General features: G+C 43.1%; 1 protein-coding gene across 1 annotated transcript in view; it reads left to right on the forward strand.

Moving 5' to 3' along the window:
* The first annotated feature begins 4,033 nt into the window (after positions 1 to 4,033).
* LOC130492918 (RNA 3'-terminal phosphate cyclase-like protein) overlaps positions 4,034 to 21,007 on the forward strand; it is a 40,240-nt gene continuing 23,266 nt past the window's right edge. Inside the window, exons 1-4 of the mRNA XM_056866691.1 lie at positions 4,034 to 4,169; positions 9,352 to 9,423; positions 14,207 to 14,382; positions 18,616 to 18,690. Of these exons, the coding sequence (XP_056722669.1) occupies positions 4,034 to 4,169; positions 9,352 to 9,423; positions 14,207 to 14,382; positions 18,616 to 18,690 (459 nt within the window). The remainder of the gene's footprint in view (positions 4,170 to 9,351; positions 9,424 to 14,206; positions 14,383 to 18,615; positions 18,691 to 21,007) is intronic.

A 21,007-nucleotide genomic window follows, 5' to 3' on the forward strand; every position in this document is an offset into this window, starting at 1 on the left:
GGCCTAAGGGGACTGGTGTCAGGGCCTATGACAGAAGAATATTAATGTTCCTTAATCTCTGCTGAAGTTTCTCCATGGGCCTTAATTGCTAGGGATTGGTTTCCCAATGGCATAGTACTACAACGCGGGGTCATCTGCTGAAGCTGAAGGGTAAGAGATGCAAGACAGACAAAAGGAAGTGTTCCTTTACACAACACATAGTTAAATTGTGGAACTCCCTGCCCCAGTATGTGGTGATGGCCGCCAACTTGAAAGGCTTTCAGAGGGAAGCGGACATGTTCATGGAGCACAAGGCTATCCATGGCTACTAGTTAAAATGAATACTCGTCATGATGCATACCTATTCTCTCCAGTATCAGAGGAGCATGCCCATTATATTAGGAGTTGTGGAACACAGGCAGGATAATGCTGCTGCAGTCATCTTGTTTGTGGGCTTCCTAGAAGCACCTGGTTGGCCACTGTGTGAACAGACTGCTGGACTTGATGGGCCTTGGGCTGATCCAGCATGGCTTTTCTTATGTTCTTATGAGTATGGCTGAAGCACTTGGGGGTAAACAATCTCTGGCTCTTCTTCTTTTGCTTGCCCTGTCTCTCTGGGGATCTTATGTGAAGTAGCAGATTTGTTGCCCTGTAGAAACATTTCCTTACCTCCACTTGTGCTTTACATGTGTATTTGTAAATAAACCAAATACTTTTAAAAAACACAGTAAGTCTCCAGTGCTCTCTTGTCCAAAACAAACCAGCCTGGGTAAGTGCTGCCCCTGGAACGTCTTGCTGCCTGGTTAAATGGGCTCCCAGAAGAGGTGCAGGGGAGCCTCCTTGGAGATCTTCAGGAGGTGCTGCAAGGCCAGCCTGTTTGCCAGGGCTTCTGAGGGGGTTTGAAAGACAGGCATCTTTTCAGATGGGAGGGAGGGAGAAATTTGGATTTGTTATTTTACTTATGGTTTTAACTGACATTTTAATGTTGTTTATTTGTTACGGCCAATGGCCAGCATAACATTACAAAACAATACAGGTGTGTACCGTGTGTGTGTGTGTGTGTGTGTGTGTGTATAAAATCGGGGGACATTGTCAAAGGCTTCTTTAAGGTCTATAAAAGCCGCAAAAAGACTACCCTTCATCACACGCACATATTTTTCAATAAGGTAGTCCTGACATTTTAATAACTATTATAGAAAGCCACCTTGAACATCAAGGAAAGGCAGGGTATGTTTTAATAAATAATAAAATGTATTAATAAATAATAAAAATAATAATCAATTTGCATGTATTAATGTAAATTAATGCAAACATAAATGCAAATTTTGTCCTCTGTCTTCCTCTTTGTCCTTTTTTTAAAGTAATGTGTAGATGACTACCCTCATCACGAAGTAGATTGAGACCTACTTTATATTGCACACATATGGTACAGGTGCCATTGAAAAAAAATGTTTGCAGACGGTTCTAAAAGGTTTTAAGCAGGTGCCACAACATATGTAAGTGACTCAACACATGGATCAGCCTCTCACTGCATGGACATTTCTGTCTCTAAGATTTTGAAACGAATGTGTGAAGACTTGCCACACCATCCAAATGACCAGAGACTGTCCAAGATATTTTAAATGTCTTGTTTTGGTGCAAAATGTCCAATGCCAACCTCCATGATAGCAAATAAATAATTAAGTTTGTTGCCCTTTAATGGTGGTGTGGCAAGTATCTTGTGCCACCTTTCTTAATAGTATGGCTGGCCCTGCTGCTTACACAGTACTACTGCATTTGAATATTGCATCAGATGAAATTGTGGGTGCGGTGCTAGCATGGTGATGTTTACACAATAACAGCTAGGTAAAGTCCCTGCCACATTGATGTGATTTTTAACAAATTAATAACAGTGCCGTCTACTTAGTTCTCAGTTGTTGCTTCAGCAACAAGACTGTAAAAAAGAAGTGGGACAGTGGGAAATAGCAAAAAAAAAAAAAAGATTACTGGGTCTGAAGGATAATGGACTCACAATTAGACCTGATCACATTTAGGGACAATGTCTTATGCCTCAAATTCTACTTTGCTAATGTTTCAACAACCTCCCCACCCTTAAGCTGGAAAAGGAGCCAAAGGAGATCCAGAATAGTCACTGAGTGCTGTTAGTGTACTGGGCCTTTGCCCATGGGTGGCTGCCAACAGGACATGGGTACATACAAACATGTGGGCAGGTTTAGTATTCCAAACTTCAAAGTGAAAGCTGCTGTTCTTTAATTGAACTATAGACATGAGGGAGCCATCCCAAATGAATGAGGTGAATTTATGTGGGGGCATATTTTTTGTTGATTGTGATTATGGTGTCTTAATGCCCCTGAGAGCCAGTGTGCTGTAGTGACTGGAACAATGAACTTGGACTAACAACACCTGCTCAGGCCATGAAAGTCACTGGATGGACTTTGAGCAATAATTTTTCTTAGCCAACGCCACCCCCCCAAACTACACCATTCATAGCTGTCAAGTTCTGATATGCCACCAGGAAGGTCAGAGGTGTGCTTGCAAATTCCCCACTGGAAACTAAGTTCCCTTCCACATGGGGCTTGATCTTGACTGTGACCAATGAGGAGAGGTATTTATGTCCCCTTCTCCATTTTCCTTACCTGAAACAACTGTGGAGGTGCTATTTGCCCCACCAGTACATGGGGAGCCCCAATGGGGCAAATGATTTTAAAGTGAATGCACGTTGGCTCTTTCCTAGAAACAAATGTACACATATTCATGCAGGATGCTTGTGTTCACTGTAACTTGTATACAGGGCTACTGAGTCAGTGGTCTATGAGGGTCAGTAGTGTCTACTCTGACTGGCAGCAGTTCTCCATGGTCTCAGGTAGAGATATTTCACATCACTTGCTCCTTTTAATTGCCAGGGATTGAAGCTGGGACCACCTGAATGCAAAGCAGTTGCTTTATCACATTCCATCCCTGAAAACGACTATCATTAACTTCATGTGCTGAAGTATGTTGTCTTAAACTGAGTCAGACTATTAGGTCTATCAAGATCCATTTTGTCTACCCTGACTGGTGGCGGCTTCCCAGAAGCCTTTTTTTATCATCTACTACAGCTCCATTTACAAGTTACAGTGAACGCACATACAATCTTTGCAGTAGTAGAAAAGGGCGAGAGTCCAGTAGCACCTTAGAGACTAACAAAAATATTTTCTGGCAGGGGATGAGCTTTCGTGAGTCACAGCTCACTTCTTCAGATACAGCTTAGAATGTGAATCCATCTGTCTTTAAGTCGAGGAGGGTGAATCCAGACAAGCAGTAGTATGTCAATGTTAACAGTATGTCAATGTGAATAGCAGGCATGATGGGATTAGGGGTGGTCTGCAGAAGAGTCTGTGATGTCCAGGGGAGAGATGGGTGTGGGGAAATCAGCATTGGTCATGAGCCATGAATGCAAGGTCTTTATTCAGCCCAGCTAAATGCATTGTCTTTAGTTCGAATATCAACTGTAATTCAGCAGTTTCTCTTTGCAGTGGTAGACTTTTTTTTTTATATATATGAGCGCAGAGTAATTCCCATGCCATAGCTCAACACACGCACAGCTTGGACGTGTGACTGAATCCCCCACGTTTATCCAAGTACTGGTGCCCTGTTTCCTTTGCGAAGCGGTGGCGTGTTGGTGCTCTCTTACAAACAGATGAAGACACGGGCATTCCCTGCAACGTGCGGAGGGCTCGAGGGCTCCTTTGAGCCGACGGCGTCAGGACTGAACCCGGGACCGTCCCCCAGATGCTCTGCCCCTGAGCCCTGCCGGCACCTCCCGTGGAGATCATTTCGCGTCCCTGTTAAGATCGTCCGCGTCCAGCCCCGCGCGCTGGGGCAAGCGGCCGCTCTCTCTCTCAAGCCCCGCCCCTCTCCCCTTTGACCCCGCCGATGTCTCGGGGTTCCATCTTCCGGTTCCAAACCACGTGGACGCGCGCTGGGCGCTGCGGGGCCACGGCGCTGCGATCATAACAACCAGGCGGTGCTCGTGGCCACCTCCGCCGCAGCTCCCCCACCCCACCCCCCCAGCATGGCGAGCCCGGCTCACTCCCTCAGCTACGTCGGGTGCAACTTTTTGCGGCAAAGGCTGGTGCTTTCCACGCTGAGCGGGCGGCCAGTGAAGATCCGCAAGATCCGGGCCAAGGAGGACAACCCCGGCCTCAGAGGTTGGCAAGCTTTGGGCTGGGGGGCACGTCCTGGGAGGGGGGGAGTGGCGGTGGAGACTGGCTGTCGGAGGCTTGCCTATTGAAAGGGATAATTCACCGTAAGTAGCCGTGTCCGTCTGTCTGCAGTGGTCAAAAAGGGCCAGAGTCCAGTAGCACCTTAAAGACTAACAAAAATATTTTCTGGTAGGGTAGGAGCTGCGGCTCACGAAAGCTCCTACCCTGCCAGAAAATATTCTTGTTAGTCTTTAAGGTGCTACTGGACTCTGGCCCTTTTCGACTATTGAAAGGGAGGGAGGGAGGGAGGCGGGTGGGACGGGTCCCCACGGAGCAGCAGCCAGCCTGGAATTGACGTCGAGAGGACCGAGCATTTGGGCGACTCGGTAGATCGGGCTTGGATGCTTGTTTGTGTTAGGCGGGGCGAGAGCGTTGCTACGCAGCCTTCCCCTTGGGTCACGCAGGAAGCACCTTCTTTCGGCGAGGTAGCAATCCGTGGGATGGGATCTCAGCGTTTCCTTGCCGCTGCACAATGCCTGTTTACCCGTCGGTCTGATTGGATACCAACTGGCTCTTATTTCCTGTTTTTTAAAAGGTGGCTTTGCCGGTATTTTTCTGGTCGGTCGCTGTATCAGCAGGCCGTAGTTGGGTAGGCAACCCTGTCAGCGGATGCGTTTTAGATAAGCCTTTTCTGAGTCGGAGGAATGGATTCGTTACTTAAGGGAGGATGCAAAAAGTGAACAAAACAGACAAGGGATGTAAAATCCTCAGTGGGTAACCGTGTTAGTCTGTCTGCAGTAGTAGAAAAGGGCCAGAGTCCAGTAGCACCTTAAAGACTAACAAGAATATTTTCTGGCAGGGTAGGAGCTTTCGTGAGCCACAGCTCACTTCTTCAGAAGGGATATAAAAGTTATTTTTAAAAGTAACTGAGCCCCCCATAATGTTTCATATCAGGGTGTTGCCCTGTATAGAGTTACAACATAGAATTTAATGGGGCTTTTCCACAGCAAATGCAGTGTTGATTTTTCATGGTTTACAGCCCAATCCTTCATGTGTTTACTTGGAAGTTAGAGCCACTTAAATCAGTGGCACTTGCTCCCAGCTATGGTATTGCAACCCTAATAACATATTACAGTTGCTCCCCAATTTGTTTTGTTTAATGTAATGCTCAGCACCTTGACCCTGAGGCTTTATAAGCCTTGTTCTAAGGTGTTCTTCAGGATATTAACTACATAAGCATCTTCTTATATTACAGTATTTGCTGAAGAGTATTTTTTCACTGAGCTTCTTTCCAACTGTCTGACATGTTTCCTCCTTGGGCCAGAATTATAAGCTGATTCCACATGCACTTAGTTGGCTGAGCTGCAGTCCTGCTCACCAATGCAGAATGCTTTGTCATGACCTAGAGCAGGGGTGGGGAACCTTTTTTCTGCCAAGGGCCATTTGGTTATTTATAACATCATTCACGGGCCATACGAAATTATCAACTTAAAAATTAGCCTGCTGTATTTGGTCAAACATTTAGCCAAGAGGCACGACCGGAGATGGCTCCGAGTGTTTGCCAAGTAGAGCAACTCACTCTTGAGCTCTGCCGTCCCCACCTGGGCCCAAGAGATTCAGGCAGGGCAGCAAACACAAGACAGAGTGAATGACAAGCCACTCGGGGCTTGTAGGCGAAGGAGCCCAGTCCAGTATCGCCCCGATCCAGCACTTTCCCGCCCTATGCGTCTTTTGCAGGACTAAGAGGGGAAACAACCAGAAGGGAGGGAGGGTACCGATCAAGCCCCAAGCAGGCAGCTGCCCAGATGACCCCCCACCCTGCACGGGCAAGTAGGCAGGCATCCAACCAGTGGTGCACTCGTCCACCTGGTGGTACAGGATGGTCTGTTGCACCAGCCGGGCATAGCCATCCAGCCGCATGCCGGAGTTGCTCCTGCTCCGCATGGTTGGGGCCGGATTCTACAGCCAGCTCCTGCTACCTCCGCCTGCAGGGATGAAATGAGGACACACTGGCTAAGAACTCACCCCCGCGCATTCTGCCCGTGCCCCCTTTAACTTCTCCATTGTCGCCACTTCCGCCCCCAGCTTTCTTGTAGTACAGAGGGAATACGTTTCTCCATGGCCCAGGTGGGAAAGGGTTAACACAGTTTATTGGGTGGTTCTAGCAGCTCCATAGTTAATGACTCTTCTGCAAGGGGAAAGGAAGGTTCCTTTTCTCGGCAAAACAAACTCACATCTGCCTTGATTAGAGGCTATTCCTGTCCGCCGGAGGGGGCAGATCGCCAGTCTTAGATCCTTCTGAGGTAGAGATCTGCCAGGACCCATGAAGGGGCAGACCAAATGATTTCACGGGCCTTATACGGCCCCCGGGCCTGACGTTCCCCACCCCTGACCTAGAGGGTAGGGTTGCCAGTAGCTGGCCTTAAGAGTTCCGTGGCAAAGAAGTATCTTCTCCAGGCATTACAGCACCAGGACCATAGAAGCTACACTGGTAACATTTCTACCTACCTCAGAGACAAGGTCTTGCCTGTCTCCGCTTGGGAGTGCGATCCTAAGCAGAGTTACGCCCTTCTAAGCCCGTGGTCTTCAGTTGACTTAGAAGGCTGTAACTGAACTTGGAGAAAAGCTGTGATATCAGCTTCATAAGTATATATTAATTGGCAATGCTACTGGTTAACTAATACTGGTTTTGGACTGGTAACTTACCTGTGAATGTATATGAAGTGCTTTACACAGAATCACTCCATTGGTCCATCTACCTCAGTACTATCTTCTATGACTGGTGGCAGCTCTCCAGGGTCATGAGCAGAGAAAAGTCTTTTCTAACAATGTAGGAATTGAAACTGGGACCTTTTGTGTCTAAATCATGTGCTTGACTCCTGAGCCACAGCCCCTTTGAATTTTTGAATTTCAGAAAAACCTTTACAGACTTCAGTGGTCTCTAAGGATTTAGGAACATATACAATGGGGAGTTTGAGTTACCGAAAGGATTTATTGTTTCATGTCCAATCTCTGATCTCAGTACCAGTCCTTCATTCTGATTCCTGTGTACAGCCCTCCTCCCTGGGAGAGGGGTCAGGAAAGAGTTATTAGGTTGCTTCTACTAATACCTTATTCTTCATTCCTTTCATGTAAAGCATACTGCACATGGACTGCTTCTCTTTCATTGATTGGTAGTCCAGCAGCTGATTTGCAAAGTTACATGCTGGATCAACACCTTCTGACCTCCCACATAATTGCTAGTTTAGCTGGAAGAAATCTGCTCCATATTGGATTCTACACATGCTGAAGAGTCCCGTGCTATATATATGTGAAATCTTTCCTCTTTTATTAGCAGCTTTTTTGGTGGTGGCCCCAGAGTTGTAGAATGGCCCGGCAAAGTACAATACTGAGGCGTTCTGGATGGGGCAGCAAGACATTATAGACATTAGAAGAACAGAGATCAGGACTGGTAATGTAGACTGAACCTGACTTACACTCTTCAAAGTCCATTTAAATCAATGGGCATGGAAGGGTGTATCTCTGTCTGGAATTGCAGTGTGGGTATGCACTTTTACTGCTCTTCAAAGCAATGTTACATAGTAATAGACCAAGGGTATAAATATTTTAAATAGCTATAGGGCACATATCCTTCTTTGCCTCTGGTCAACCTACAAAGCGAAGTGTGATTAAATGTATCCAAAAATATGCTAATAGAACATAGTAAATACTGGCTGAAAGTATTGCCCTTATTTGCATTGGGTATTCTGCATACAAGTATTAAGAAAGAACCCTGAGACACATATTTATTTAATTACTTCATTTCTATCTGACCTTTCTCTCCAATGGGGACCCAAAGTGGCTTACATCGTTCTCTCCTCCATCCTCACTTCAGCCATGTGTGGTAGTTTAGGCTGAGGGTATGTGACTGGCCCAAAGTCACACACCAAGCTTCCATAGCAGAGTAGGGATTTAACCCTGAGTCTCTCTGATCCTAATCCATCACTGTAACCCCACTGACTCTCACTACACACTGGTTAATCTGTTCAGCAAACATTCTTCTTTTCTGCTATGTCTCTTCTAACTGATGCCTAAGAAAACCTGGGATGTTTTATTTTTGCAATAGCAAGCCTTGGTATATATGGGGGGCAGCTTGGACAGAGAGAGTCACAAGGACTTGGTGAATGAGACAGATGGAGGTGAAGGCTAGGGCTGAAGAAGTGGGATGCTTTTGTTCCATAATGTATGCAGAAATTCCAGTTCAACAATTATACACTCTCTCTCTCTCTTTTTGGCAGCTCATCAGCACTCATACCTTTGAGGTGTTCAGCATCATTGATCATGGTTATTTGGTGGAGTCTTACTATCTTCTGCATATACCAAATTATGAACCTGGTGATGGAAATATCTTCCTCATGAGCAGTGGTTTGGAGCGGTGGACTCTGATCTGGAGAACCGGGTTTGATTCCCCACTCCTTCACATGAGCGGTGGAGGCTAATCTCGTGAACTGGATTTGTTTCCCCACTCTTACATACGAAGCCAGCTGGGTAACCTTGGGTCCGTCACACTCTCTCAGCCACACCCACATCACAGGGTGTCTATTGTGGGGAGGGGAAGGGAAGGTGATTGTAAGCCGGTTTGAGACTCCCTTAAGTGGTAGAGAAAGTCAGCATATAAAAATCAACTCTTCTTCTTCTGCTACTGCTTTCATTAGCTGAAGGACATGTTGATTCAACCTATTATTCATAGTTGCCTGAAAATTCAGTGGGCTTCAGCCATTCAAGATAGCCTCTTTTTTCTTTTTGGTAAAACATGCAGATCTGAACCCAGTCAAAGGCAGCATATTGGGCTGGAAGTTTCACTGAGCATCTGATGGTCTGTAATCCCTCAAAATTCAAGAGATGTTGGAGACATTGTTGGATCGAAAGGAGCCAGCGTGGTGTAGTGGTTAAAAGCGGTGGTTTGGAGCTGTGGATTCTGATCTGGAGAACCGGGTTTGATTCCCCACTCTTCCACATGAGCGTCGGAGGCTAATCTGGTGAACTGGATTTGTTCCCCCACTCCTACACATGAAGCCAGCTGGGTGACCTTTGGCTAGTCACAGCTCTCTTAGAGCTCTCTCAGCATGGTATATGTGTTTGGTTTTATAAAGGTTGCCATGATTCTTGGAATGTTAAGAATCTAATACGCTTGATGTTTCTTTGACAGATTTCGAAGCGAACTTTATAAGGCTGATTGACAAAATAACCAATGGCTCTAGGATTGAAATAAACCAAACTGGTAATTACATATGTCTTTATTGTTCTATATGTTATAAAATCTCTACTTATTTTTATGTAGTACTTCATCTGTAATATAGTAAAGATCCGTTGGCTGAAATTATTCAGATGTGACAAGTAGTATCAATATTTCTTTGATTTGTATATAATCTCACAGTCACTTTCTCAGTAATTGGAAGATAATACCAACACGCTAGGGGAAAAGCGTAATTGGTGGTGGAACGTGCTGTCAAGTTGCAGCCAACCTATGGTGGCTCTGTAGGGTTTTCAAGGCAAGAGACGTTCAGAGGTGGTTTGCCATTGCTTGCCTCTGCTTAGTGACCCTGGACTTCCTTGGTGGTCTCCTGTCCAAATACTAATTAGGGCCCACCTTCCTTAACTTTTGAGATCTGGTGAGTCTGGGCTGAGGCCTGGTCAGGGCAAAGATGTAGTTAGTGTACACAAAAGAAGAACAGATAGAATGAAAGGCCAAGTGGCTTTGGCTGGGATTCAAAATCAGATATTTACAAGTGTCCCCAGAGAACATTCAGAAAAGCTCACTTTTTTTTCTTTCTTAGCTTCTAATGTTGGCACTTGTGTGCTGATGACGTACGGCACCCTGCAAACTGTAATTTAGTTTTGTTTGCCATGTACCCATTCTGTTGCACAAGCCATGGTAGTAGCTGCCCAGAAGATCAATCCCCTCCCAAACATAATGAAGAGCTCGAGAGAGTTTTAGATTTGGGTAGGAGATGACAATCACCTCGAACAATCACCAGAAACCATCAAGATAATTAATTTATCCAAATAGTGGAGAAATTCATAAGTTAAAAATAGTCAGGTTGACAAATTATATTGTTCCACTGAAATTAATGGGGTAATATTAAAGAATTCTGTGCATGCACTGATAAAGCAACATTCTGAACCAGAGAAGATTTTTTTCAGGAAAGGGCATTCAATTAAATATTAAGAGCTCGACCGTTTTGTGTACTGAACCGGCTAGTTATGAATTTTAGTACTGTCTTTTGTTAGAAATGAAGATACTGTCCTCCACCTGTTGAAGTAAATTAAATAAACTGGTGGTGGTTTTGATGGGGCTAAACAGCATCCACAATTATTTCATGTTGATTTATATAGTTCTTCTTTGTTTAGCGTTTGGTAGAAACTATGGCATATTGTTTTTACCAGATGCCCATTCCAAACTCAGTAAAGTGTAAACTATTATTGTAGCTTATGCAGCTAGTGGAAGAACCATTTAAATTGGAAGAAGGCTTCAAACTTTACTGAGCTGAATAAGATACACGCCTGTGTGTTTTGACTCACCCCAGTGTGCTTGAAGGTGATCTAGAAAGTAAGAATTGTGTTGTAACAAGTAACCCCTCCCCCCACCATTTCTGATCATTTATGGAAGTTGTTCAATTGGAAGTTGGAATTTTACGTCATGCAGTCGGTTTAGTTGCTATTCATGTATAAATTTGTTAGAATGTTGAGAACACGGGATGCTGACATACAAGTGAACATGGTTCTTGATGTATGTTTTGGGTTTCTAGAATATCTTTTGCTACTGAAAATAATCCCCAGCAGAAAGCGCCCAGGTGCAGGAACACCAAACTGTAACTTCTATTGCAGTGTTTTAAAACTGTATTAAGCAGCCCTAATAATGGGTGGACGAAGTGAATTTCTGCAATAAAGATCAAGTTGATGTCTGATATCACAGACTGGTTGGTAGTGAATGTCTGTCAACATGAACTGCCACTAGAAATGTGAAGACCCCCAGGTGTTGCCAGGATAACAACAACTGGACAGCCTTTCAAAGTTGTTATAATCTACTTTCTGCTTGAGGATTCCTTTTCTGTCGTTTATGACCATTAATGAAGCAAACTGTTTTTAGGAGCCAAGTTTTGCTGTTTGAATTCACTTTCCAACAAGTGCAGTAACTGCCTTTTAAAATAAACCTGAATTTTGAGATCTGCCTGGCTTTGATGGGGTGAGGGTTTTTTTTCCCTCCAAGTTTGTTTTATTCATGTGTGTGAGAAGGCTGGCATGGGCTTGTGTAGAAAGGAACATTTAATTTGATCTCACTATGTTTATTAGGAAGTAAACCTCATATCAGTGGCACTTGCTTAATTTAAGGTTGAGTGGTTAGCTCTGTATCCTGACAAGAGCTGACCCTCTCCAACCAGTCAGTCTGTCTGCCTTTTGCCTTAGGGCATGGGTGGGGAACCTTTTTTCCAGCAAGGGCCATTTGGACATTTATAACATTTTTCGCGGGCCATACAAAATTATCAACTTAAAAATTAGCCAACCAAGCCCCAAGCAGGCAGCTGCCCCAGATGACCCCTCCCCCCGGCACGGGCAAGCAGGCAGGCATCCAACTAGTGGCGCACTCACCCACCTGGTAGCACAGGATGGTCTGTTGCACCAGCCGGGTGTAGCTGTCCAGCGGCACGCCGGAGTTGCTCCTGCTCCACATCGTCAGGGCTGGATTCTACAGCCGGCTCCTGCTACCTCTGCCTGCAGGGATAAAATGAGGACACATTGGCTAAGAACCTGCGCATTCTGGCCCTGCCCCCTTTAACCTCTCCATTGTCGCCACTTCCTCCCCCAGCCCTCTTGTAGTACAAAGGGAATACGTTTCTCCATGGCCCGGGTGGGAAAGGGATAACACAGTTTCTTGGGCCGTCCCAGCAGCTCCATAGCTAATGACTCTTCTGCAAGGGGGGGAAAGGTTCCTTTTCTTGGCAAAACAAACTCACATCCACCTTGAATAGAGGCTATTATTGTCTGCAGGAGGGGGCGGAGCACCAGTCTTAGATCCTTCTGAGCTAGAGATCTGCCAGGACCCACAAAGGGCCAGACCAAATAATTTCACAGGCCTTATACGGCCCCCGGGCCTGACGTTCCCCACCCCTGCCTTAGGGCCTAAACAATCCTAAACAGAATGTCACTGTTCTAAATCCATTGATGTCAGTGGGTTTAGACTTGATTTTATTTACTTCATTTATACCTGAGCTTTCTCTCCAGTGGGGACCCAAAGTGACTTAGAAGTTTCTCCCTTCCATTTTATCGTCACGTTTTATCGTCTGTGAGGCTGAGAGCATGTGACTGGCCCAAGGTTACCCAGCAAAGTTCCATGGTAGAGTGAGGATTTGAACCTGGGTCTTCCAGATCCTAACGTGAAATGCTAGCTCACAGAAAGGTGTCTGTGTTTAGGATTAGGACTGTTCTCTCAAGTGCCTGACCTTCAGCAAACTCACTATGACCTAAATTAGGAATTTCAAAAAGCAGTCCATGTAAATGGTTAAACAAACTTTGAATGGCCCAGGCTAGTTAGATCTCAAAAGCTAAGCAGGGGTGGCCCTGGTCAGTATTTGGAAGGGAGACCACCAAGGAAGTTCAGGGTTTCTACACAGAGGCAGGCAATGGCAAACCACCTCTAACGTCTCTTGCCTTGAAAACATACGGAGTCAGCATAAGTCATCTCCAACTTGATAGCAAAAAAAAAAAAAGTAAGGAACATTGGAGGTTTTCTTGATGCAAGCTTTTACTATGTCTTTGGTGATGATTTTTATTCAAATTGCATTTTTTAATGTAAGGAACACTTTTAATTGTGTACAGTTCACCTTTCTTAAAGTATTCTAGTTTTAAATGCATGGTACAAAGTCAATATGCCATTATAAAAGGAATGGCAGTATTTAAGCATTACATTTGGCTTCAGGGTAGATTTTTAGTTATCAGACCCAAAGTAGGTAGCTGTGTTAGTTAATTAGAATGAAAATCAAATGAAGCGAACAACACTTTTCTTAGGACCGACACAGAACTCTTCCTCAGGCTTAGGGTTGCTTCTTGTTTGTTTTTAAATAACTGACATTGCTTCTACTCCAGCAGCCGGACACCCTATCAGACTGTACTTCTCTTGCCATGAAGATAAGTGGCAGACAAATGAGATCTCTGTCTCAAGCTGCTGGTGCAAGGCCAATGAACATATGGCAACTCAACCCTGCCCTAACTCCTCCAAGCCAATCCCTGCTGCAGATTGTGCTAGTTATTGTTATACAGTTCTGTTGCAGAGCATCTTAATTTATTGTTGAACTAAAGTACTTGTAGGGGAAACGGGTCTGAGTGAATATTTAATATGATGCCACAAAACTAGGTGACAAAGATGTATTGAATTTGCTTTGAATTATACCTCACTTTTCAATCCAGAAGGATCTCCAAGGTGACTCCCACACAACAATCAGGTATGGTTAAATTGGAGATAGAAAGCTGCGCATTCATAGCAACTCTGTAGAGTGGATTCCAAACCCCAATTTTCATTAGACCCTTGCAGTGGTTCCTAGCAGCTTTCATCGAGTCTTAGTGTCCTAACTGCTGACAATTGGATGGTAATTTGCTAGGCTGTGTGCTCCTTATTTCCCCTTCCTTCCAGACTGCTTGAAAAGTGTGTTTTGCAGGGCAATCCTTACACCCTTTTAAGCCCCTTCATTTCAGTGAGCTTAGAAAGGTAACTCTATTCTACTGCCTCCAATTTGCTTTTCATTGCCCAAGATGTGGCAATGTTGATGGGCAGTTAAAATATGACCTTGTCTAAGTTGACAAAAAAAATACCTGCAACCAACCCTGTTCTGAACCGGCAGTGTTAACAGCTTCATTGACTTTGAAGGGGCACAGAGAACTGCTGTATGTTCTCATGTAGGAATCCTCAGTACATCATGGACAATCCAGTGCTGGGCAAGCCTTGACCTTTTATGCATCTGGCTTGACCAAGAACTAATGCTGGTAATTTCCCTTTTTCTCCTTAAAAGGCACTACTTTATATTACCAGCCTGGCCTGCTCTGTGGAGGGTCACTAGAACATGACTGTAGTCCCAATCGAAGTATTGGTTATTACTTGGAAAGTCTTCTCTGCTTGGCACCATTCATGAAACACTCTTTAAGAATTGTTTTCAGAGGTATAACAAATGATCAAGTAGATCCTTCGGTAAGTAGCAAAGCTTCAACAACCAACGTGTCCTTTCCCTCAACTCTTCCTGTCCCAGGGTAAAGTGCCAAAAATGCAACAAAAAGGGGGAAGGTGAAGACGGGTGCAGGGCAAGAAGGGGAGGAGTGGGGTGGGGAGGAGCTAGGTGGGGGCAGCAAGAGGGGGATGGCTGCAGCAAAATCAAGGAGGACCAGGAGGTCAAGGGCAGCTGAGCTGCTAATGGGAGTCTCATTTGCATTGGGTCCTGGAAACAACATGGAATTCCCCACCTTCCCTGGTTGGTTTCCATAATTGCAGATCCTTCTTATTTGTCTGTAAAGTCAATAGCGTTGTACTAATCCTGTTTACTTGTGTGGAGAAGGGTCTGCAGTTAAGAATATCATGGGGGCAGGATATCATATTCTGTGATAGCACCTGCAGTCCCATACAAAGGCCAACTTGAGAACACCTATAAAGAAACTGGGGGAAAATTAGGCTTGCAGATCCTACATCATTATGGAAATAGGCTGGATCCAAGCTATTTGTGATACTATTCTGATCTTCGCAAATATAAGCACAATTCCCATCCCAAATACTCCATCAAGATTCTTTTTGTGTAGCATAAGGATTTGGGTCTTGATTGTTGAGAAGAGGTTAGCTATTGTGATTTATAACTTATACCTTTACTAAACAGGATGGTCAGAAAATGCAACCCAAGGTCTGCCAGCATCTAAAGCGTTTCCAGCATTTAAGATAAATTCCAGCCCTTGGGCCATCAGAATTTAGTCTGTGTTTCCTCCCCTCTTATATTTCAGTTTTTTTGGTTGAGCTCCTTTGTCTTCGCTGTTGACCTGCCAGGACTTTAAAAAAAAAAGACACAAAGAAAAGTGGAATGAAGGGAGAGAACTAAGCAGAAACAAATGTATTTCTGCTCTAGATCATTTCAGTTCCATCCTTTTCCTCTTGCTCAGTTTATGAACATGGATGGAGACCAGCTAAGCGCCCCCCTCTCCTAGTCATCTAGATGAATTATGCATGCAGATAGTGTGTGTACACACACACACACACACTACGAAGTCTGCCATGTGGACGTGGAATATTCAGGCAGGTTTAAGAAAGTTGCTCTTAGATGTTACCCCCCCCCCCCCACATCAGCAGCGTTTAGCTACAGTGTTGTGTGTGAGCCCAAGAAGTTCTTTACATAAATAAGCTTTTACTTCAGGCTTGTTAGCAAAATGTTGCTAAAACAGCATATACAGAATTGATGAGAAACACCATCTCAAATGCGTTCCCAGCCTTCTTTAAAACCTATGGAGAAGAGGATCTTCCTGGGGAGTTTATGATTGACAAAATGAAATGAAAAAAGGTATAGCCTGAAGAGAAGCTCCCCACCCCTGTCTAGATCTGTTTAGTTTTGGCCCAGCAGTACTGCCAAATTAAAGTGCTGGTTTGGTGTGTGTTTTGTCGAAGTAACACAAGCTCTCCTTGTCAAAGAGGGTGGCAGCTGTGCCTAAGAGCTTGTTAACATTTCTAGCAAGTAAATGGATTGTCCTGACCTGCTGGAAACTGACATTGATTTTTAAACAAACAAAACAAAAAAGACTGAGATGGCTTCGTTTGAGGCACTAATATTCTAAACCACAAATTCTGGGAATTGCAGCTGAAACGCCTGTCAGCTGCATGCCAGAATAAAAACAAGCCCTCCACTGGATAGCAATTCAAAATAAGCCCTCTGTTTTACTTCTGCATTGCTTGTAAACCCTTTTAAAAAACGTTTAAAAACTGGTGTGTTTCCCTACTGACTTTTCTCTTCTGTTTGTTAAAAGCTGCCATTTTGCTGGAGCCAACGTTGCTCTTGGCCAGTAGGTTAAGACTGTGTTAGACAGGGATAAGGTAAGGGATGTGGCTCAGTTGGGGGGGGGGGTTATACCCGCTTCAATTGAAAGAACATTTTTTTGTAAATAACAAAGCTAAGGGTGTATGTGTGTGATTGTAAGCAGTTGTCTCAGAACTGCACAATTTTTGAATTGGTTATTCATGAGCTGTGTTCTTCAGAGGATCTTGAGCTTGTACTATAGAGTACGGAGCACTTGATGTGTGCTGTGATTCTCTGAAAAAGGAAAACAAGTACAGAACATGCTAGAAGAGACAGAATCAGCTTCCTGAGAATCTAAGCTTTAGTAGATTCTAATGAAGACCACCTCCTCCTGTACTACCCACCCTACCAGTTAACATCCTATTTTCAAGTCCGGCTTTCCCCAACCCTGTAGAGGTGAACAAGTGGTGTCCAGAGACAGGGCTTTTTCAGTGGTGGCACCTAGAGGTGCCAGCTCCGGATTGGGAAATACATGGAAATTTTGGGGGTGGAGCCTGAGAAAGGAGGGGTTTGGGAAGATACTTCAGTGGGCTATAATGTTGCCTAGAGATCTCCATCCTACCTGGAGGTTGGCAACCCTAGCGGCACCTCACCTTTCAGTTGCCTTCCCCTGTGAGGCTTGCCTGGTACCTATATTACTTTCATTTAGATGCCAAGCTAAATCATTTCTTTCTTTCTTTTTTACCCAGACTTTTAATTAAGCATTTTAATCATTTTAAGTTGCTGTATGGACAGTTTGTGTCTCAGGACTGTTTTATTAATATCACTTATAGGTTGTTTTATGCCCTGGCTTGTTTTTGGTGGCTTGCGATTATGGCTATTTGTTATTAATGTTTTTCTGCTGTTGTTTTTATGATTTTATTGTATTTTACATTGTGAGCCACTTTAAGCAGGCCTCAGGAGAAGCAACATATATATTTTCTAAGTTCCAAAGCTTTAATTAAAAAAGCACATTTCTGCTCCTATGACTCCAAAGGCATGGATAATGCGGAGATCTCAGAAGCCACCTAGACAGCTGAACTTCTAATAGTTGGGGTTTAGGACTTCATTGCTTGTGCCTATTCCATGTCTAGAAAAACCAAAACAAAATATGCCAAATAAGAGAATGTTTGTAATCTGTATAGGGCACAGAATTCAGCATTTTTAGCACAGAATTTGAATTGCATGGGCATAGAATTTTGTTGTTATTTGTTGTTACTCTTATTATTTCAGTGAACTCTGCCCTAGCTATAAGTATGCTGCAGCAACATTACCAGTGTCGGTAGTCATTTTTGTACAGTTGATGAGAAATATAAATAAGTCTCAAAATGGATCAATGTCTTGGGTTCATTATATTACATTTTTGTGGGAGAATGTAATCAGGACCAGATAAGTAGAAAATATCTGGAAAAATAAACTTCAGTATCATCTCAGTTCAGACAGTATTCCTAATTGGAAAACTAGAAATTGTTCTTCTTTGTTGTATGCAGCTTCTTTTTCAATAAATTTATAAAATAACAAATCAGAGTTTGCCATTATGCCTGAATTGCCAAAGTCTAACACTGGCAGACCAGAGTTGGAAACTGCCTACAAACCAAGAGCTTGTGTTCCTGCTGGCTGAGAGATGCGTGCAAACTGGTTTCCAAATCTGATCTGCAAAATAAGCCCTAACTATAATTTACCATTTTGGCCATCGCAGCAATAAACACAAAGTTGGAAAGGAAGCTACACAGGAGAGGAGCGAGTGTACAAGCCCAATCCTCCAAAATTTGGTTTGGAAGATCATGCTTATTTTTTAAAAAAATGATATCCTGCTTTTCATTCTGATTGGGACCCAGAGTGACTTTTCATGTTGTTATCCCCTCCTCCACCTTATTCTTACCACAACTAACTTGTCAGGTGAGTTAGCCTGAGAGACTGTGACTGGTCCAGGGTCACTCGGCAAGTTTCCATGGCAGAACAGGGATTCGAACCCAGTCATCCCAGGCCCTAGCCTGATACTCAAACTACTACACCATGTTAGTTGTCGTCTTAGTAAGACATTTGTGAAATATTATCCAAAACTAGTTTGCTTGTGCATGCACAGGTGCAACTATAACATCTTTACACATACATTCTGTAGATGAATAACAGAGGGAATCTTGTGTTAGCTGGTCAGTTCATACACATTCCATTTTTGTCTTCCTTCTCTTGTTTTCCCCCTCTTTTACTTTATATAATCAGTAAATAATTAATGTCATCAGCATTTATTGATGCACCTTGCTGTTATTACTTTATGAATGTTTGTTTCATTTAACTGTAAGACAAAATATAAATGAAAATGAGCTTTTAATTTATTGGTATGCAAATATTGTTTGTCATCTTTTGGTGAAGAGGCTCTCTTGTTAACTGTCTTTCAGGTAGATGTTCTTAAGGCAACTGCACTGCCCTTATTGAAAAGATTTGGAATTGATGGCGAAGAGTTAGAATTGAAGGTAAGCAGGGTGGATTTGATTTAAACCAAATCAATTTAAATCACTGGTCAGCAAGACTTGATTTAAATCATGATTTTCTACATAAAGACTCATTCTTGCTGGTATTATCTTAATATTTACAACCAGTTGAAGGTTTTATTCTGGAATAATAGCTTTTCAGATTAGTTTTACAGTTATATAAAAAATTACTGATTTGGTTATACCACTAGAAATACTGTACATAGTTCACCTTAAAATACTTTCATAATTATATTATCTATCTCCAGTTTCATTCGGGCTACTAGGCCTTGCATTTCTTTGCTGCATTGTTTGCATTTTGCAAGCATACCTGCCTTACTCATCGGTAGAGGAATTTTATTAAAATATTCCCAAATTGGTTCTTTTTTATGAATTGCTACCATTATAGATTCTCTCCTCCAGGGAGATTAATATGATACACCTCAGGCTATACCCTAGTGTTCCCAGGTGACTTGGAATAGCAGGCAATCTGCTGGCTGACGGCAAGGGTCGTGTGCAGCTGTGAGCAACGCGATCCTGTCACTTCCACTTTACTTCCAGAAAGCTGCAACATGATAGGACGATTTACCACTCAAAAGGGGGTTTGAGTGGTAAATCGTCCCGTTGTGCTGCGGTGCTTCTGGAAGTAAACCAGAAGTGATGGGATCGCATTGTTCACGGCTGCGCGTGTGCGATCCCCGACCCCCAAAATCTCCCACCGGAGGAGAGGGGGAACCTGGAGAGCTTACTGTACACACAAATATCCCAAGATTTGTGGAGTATTCTGTTCAAAAAGTTTCACTTTCATTTTCATGGTTTGCCCCTCGCTCCTCACACTTAGCTCCTTGTGCAGATCTATTCCACTCCAAACAATCTTCTATTCATTGAATTTCTTGAAACTTAGCACTTAAGAGGTAAGGGGCTGGTTTTGTGTACATAGATTTGCAAAGGAACAGTGGGATTAAGGTCTTTTTCTCAACTCTGTATGTTTATTTTATAACATTTTTAACATATTCTTCATAGTATCCCTGCAGGAACAAATTCACAGTTTTGAGAACTGCAAAATCAAGCATCTGTGATAATATCTTCTAGACAAAAATTGCCCAAAATAATCTTAAAGAAATCCCTGGAAGAGCATGGCATTGTGGTTTAATGAAATTCGTTTACCAAAAAAAAGTATACATTGCACGAATAAACAGTGTTATGCTACATAATTAAAAACTAATCCTTATTTCATGATGAATAACCTTTGGACTATAATGTATTGAACAGAAAACTATTTAAACTATCTTTAGATAGAGTTTTCCTCAAAAAACATTTTATTTTAAAAAATCTGATTTACATTTTTAAAAATCTGATTTTAAAAAAATCTTTTTTTTTAAATTATTGATTTTTATCCATCCTGAAGGTAAGTACATCATGATGCCTCCTTCTTCTCATTCACATGCTCTTACAAATCTGTTCTCTTTTATAAAGACCAAGGGAATGCTCAATAACACTAGGAGGAAGCAGACTTGAAAATTTTTTTGCATTCAGGCTGTGGTAGTTGAAAAAGGGAAGAGAGAAGTTAAAAACAACAATATCACAGTGTTTGTCTGCTGCTGCTGGGTGTTCTGCTTTTAGGTGTTTTTTTAAAGATTGCATTGTTTTGTGACTTCATAAGTCTTATTGACTCACGAGAGGCGAGGTTAAAATCTTTTAAATAAAGAAATGGCATAGCATGTGGTGAACACTAATAATAAGTAATTGAACAACTAAACCCTTTCTGCAGGTAGAATTGGAGAGGCACAGGGTTTGGTTCAGGGTGGCAGGGTGTTGGAATGGAAAAACAGTAGTTAAGAGGTGTGTCATAAAAGAAAGGGCTGCTGTGCTTCTCTAACTCAAGCAATAGTTGTTATTCAGCTGTTTAGAAAATGCATTTCTATGTTCAAAGTCAAGGGAATGACCCAGAATGAAGGAGGGTCCTGAGTGCTAGAGATGAGAACCAGATGTTGGAGAATTTATTCTCTGTGTTCTTCTGTTCCTTGGGGAAAGTTTATTCTAGATCCAAATGTCTGGGTGTTGAGAGAGAGAAAAACCTCCCCCTCCACCCCATTGTTTCTGGCTGCGAGGAGAGCTGTTGTGTACTTGCAACTTAATTATCCCAAACACAAACTTCAGTATCTGTTGAGACATCTCATTGTTCCTCCCCTATTTAGGAGGGGCCTTTAAGTCTGACTTTTTGTTTAGCTGCTCCTGTTTTGTTCTTCACTGGAGAAGAATAAAAGCTTTTAAAATAGCGGCTGAAAGGACTCCAGTCAGTGTGCGGTCCCATGTATGC

This window comes from Euleptes europaea, unplaced genomic scaffold (assembly GCF_029931775.1).
Source record: "Euleptes europaea isolate rEulEur1 unplaced genomic scaffold, rEulEur1.hap1 H_2, whole genome shotgun sequence".
Classification (NCBI taxonomy): Eukaryota; Metazoa; Chordata; class Lepidosauria; order Squamata; family Sphaerodactylidae; genus Euleptes; species Euleptes europaea.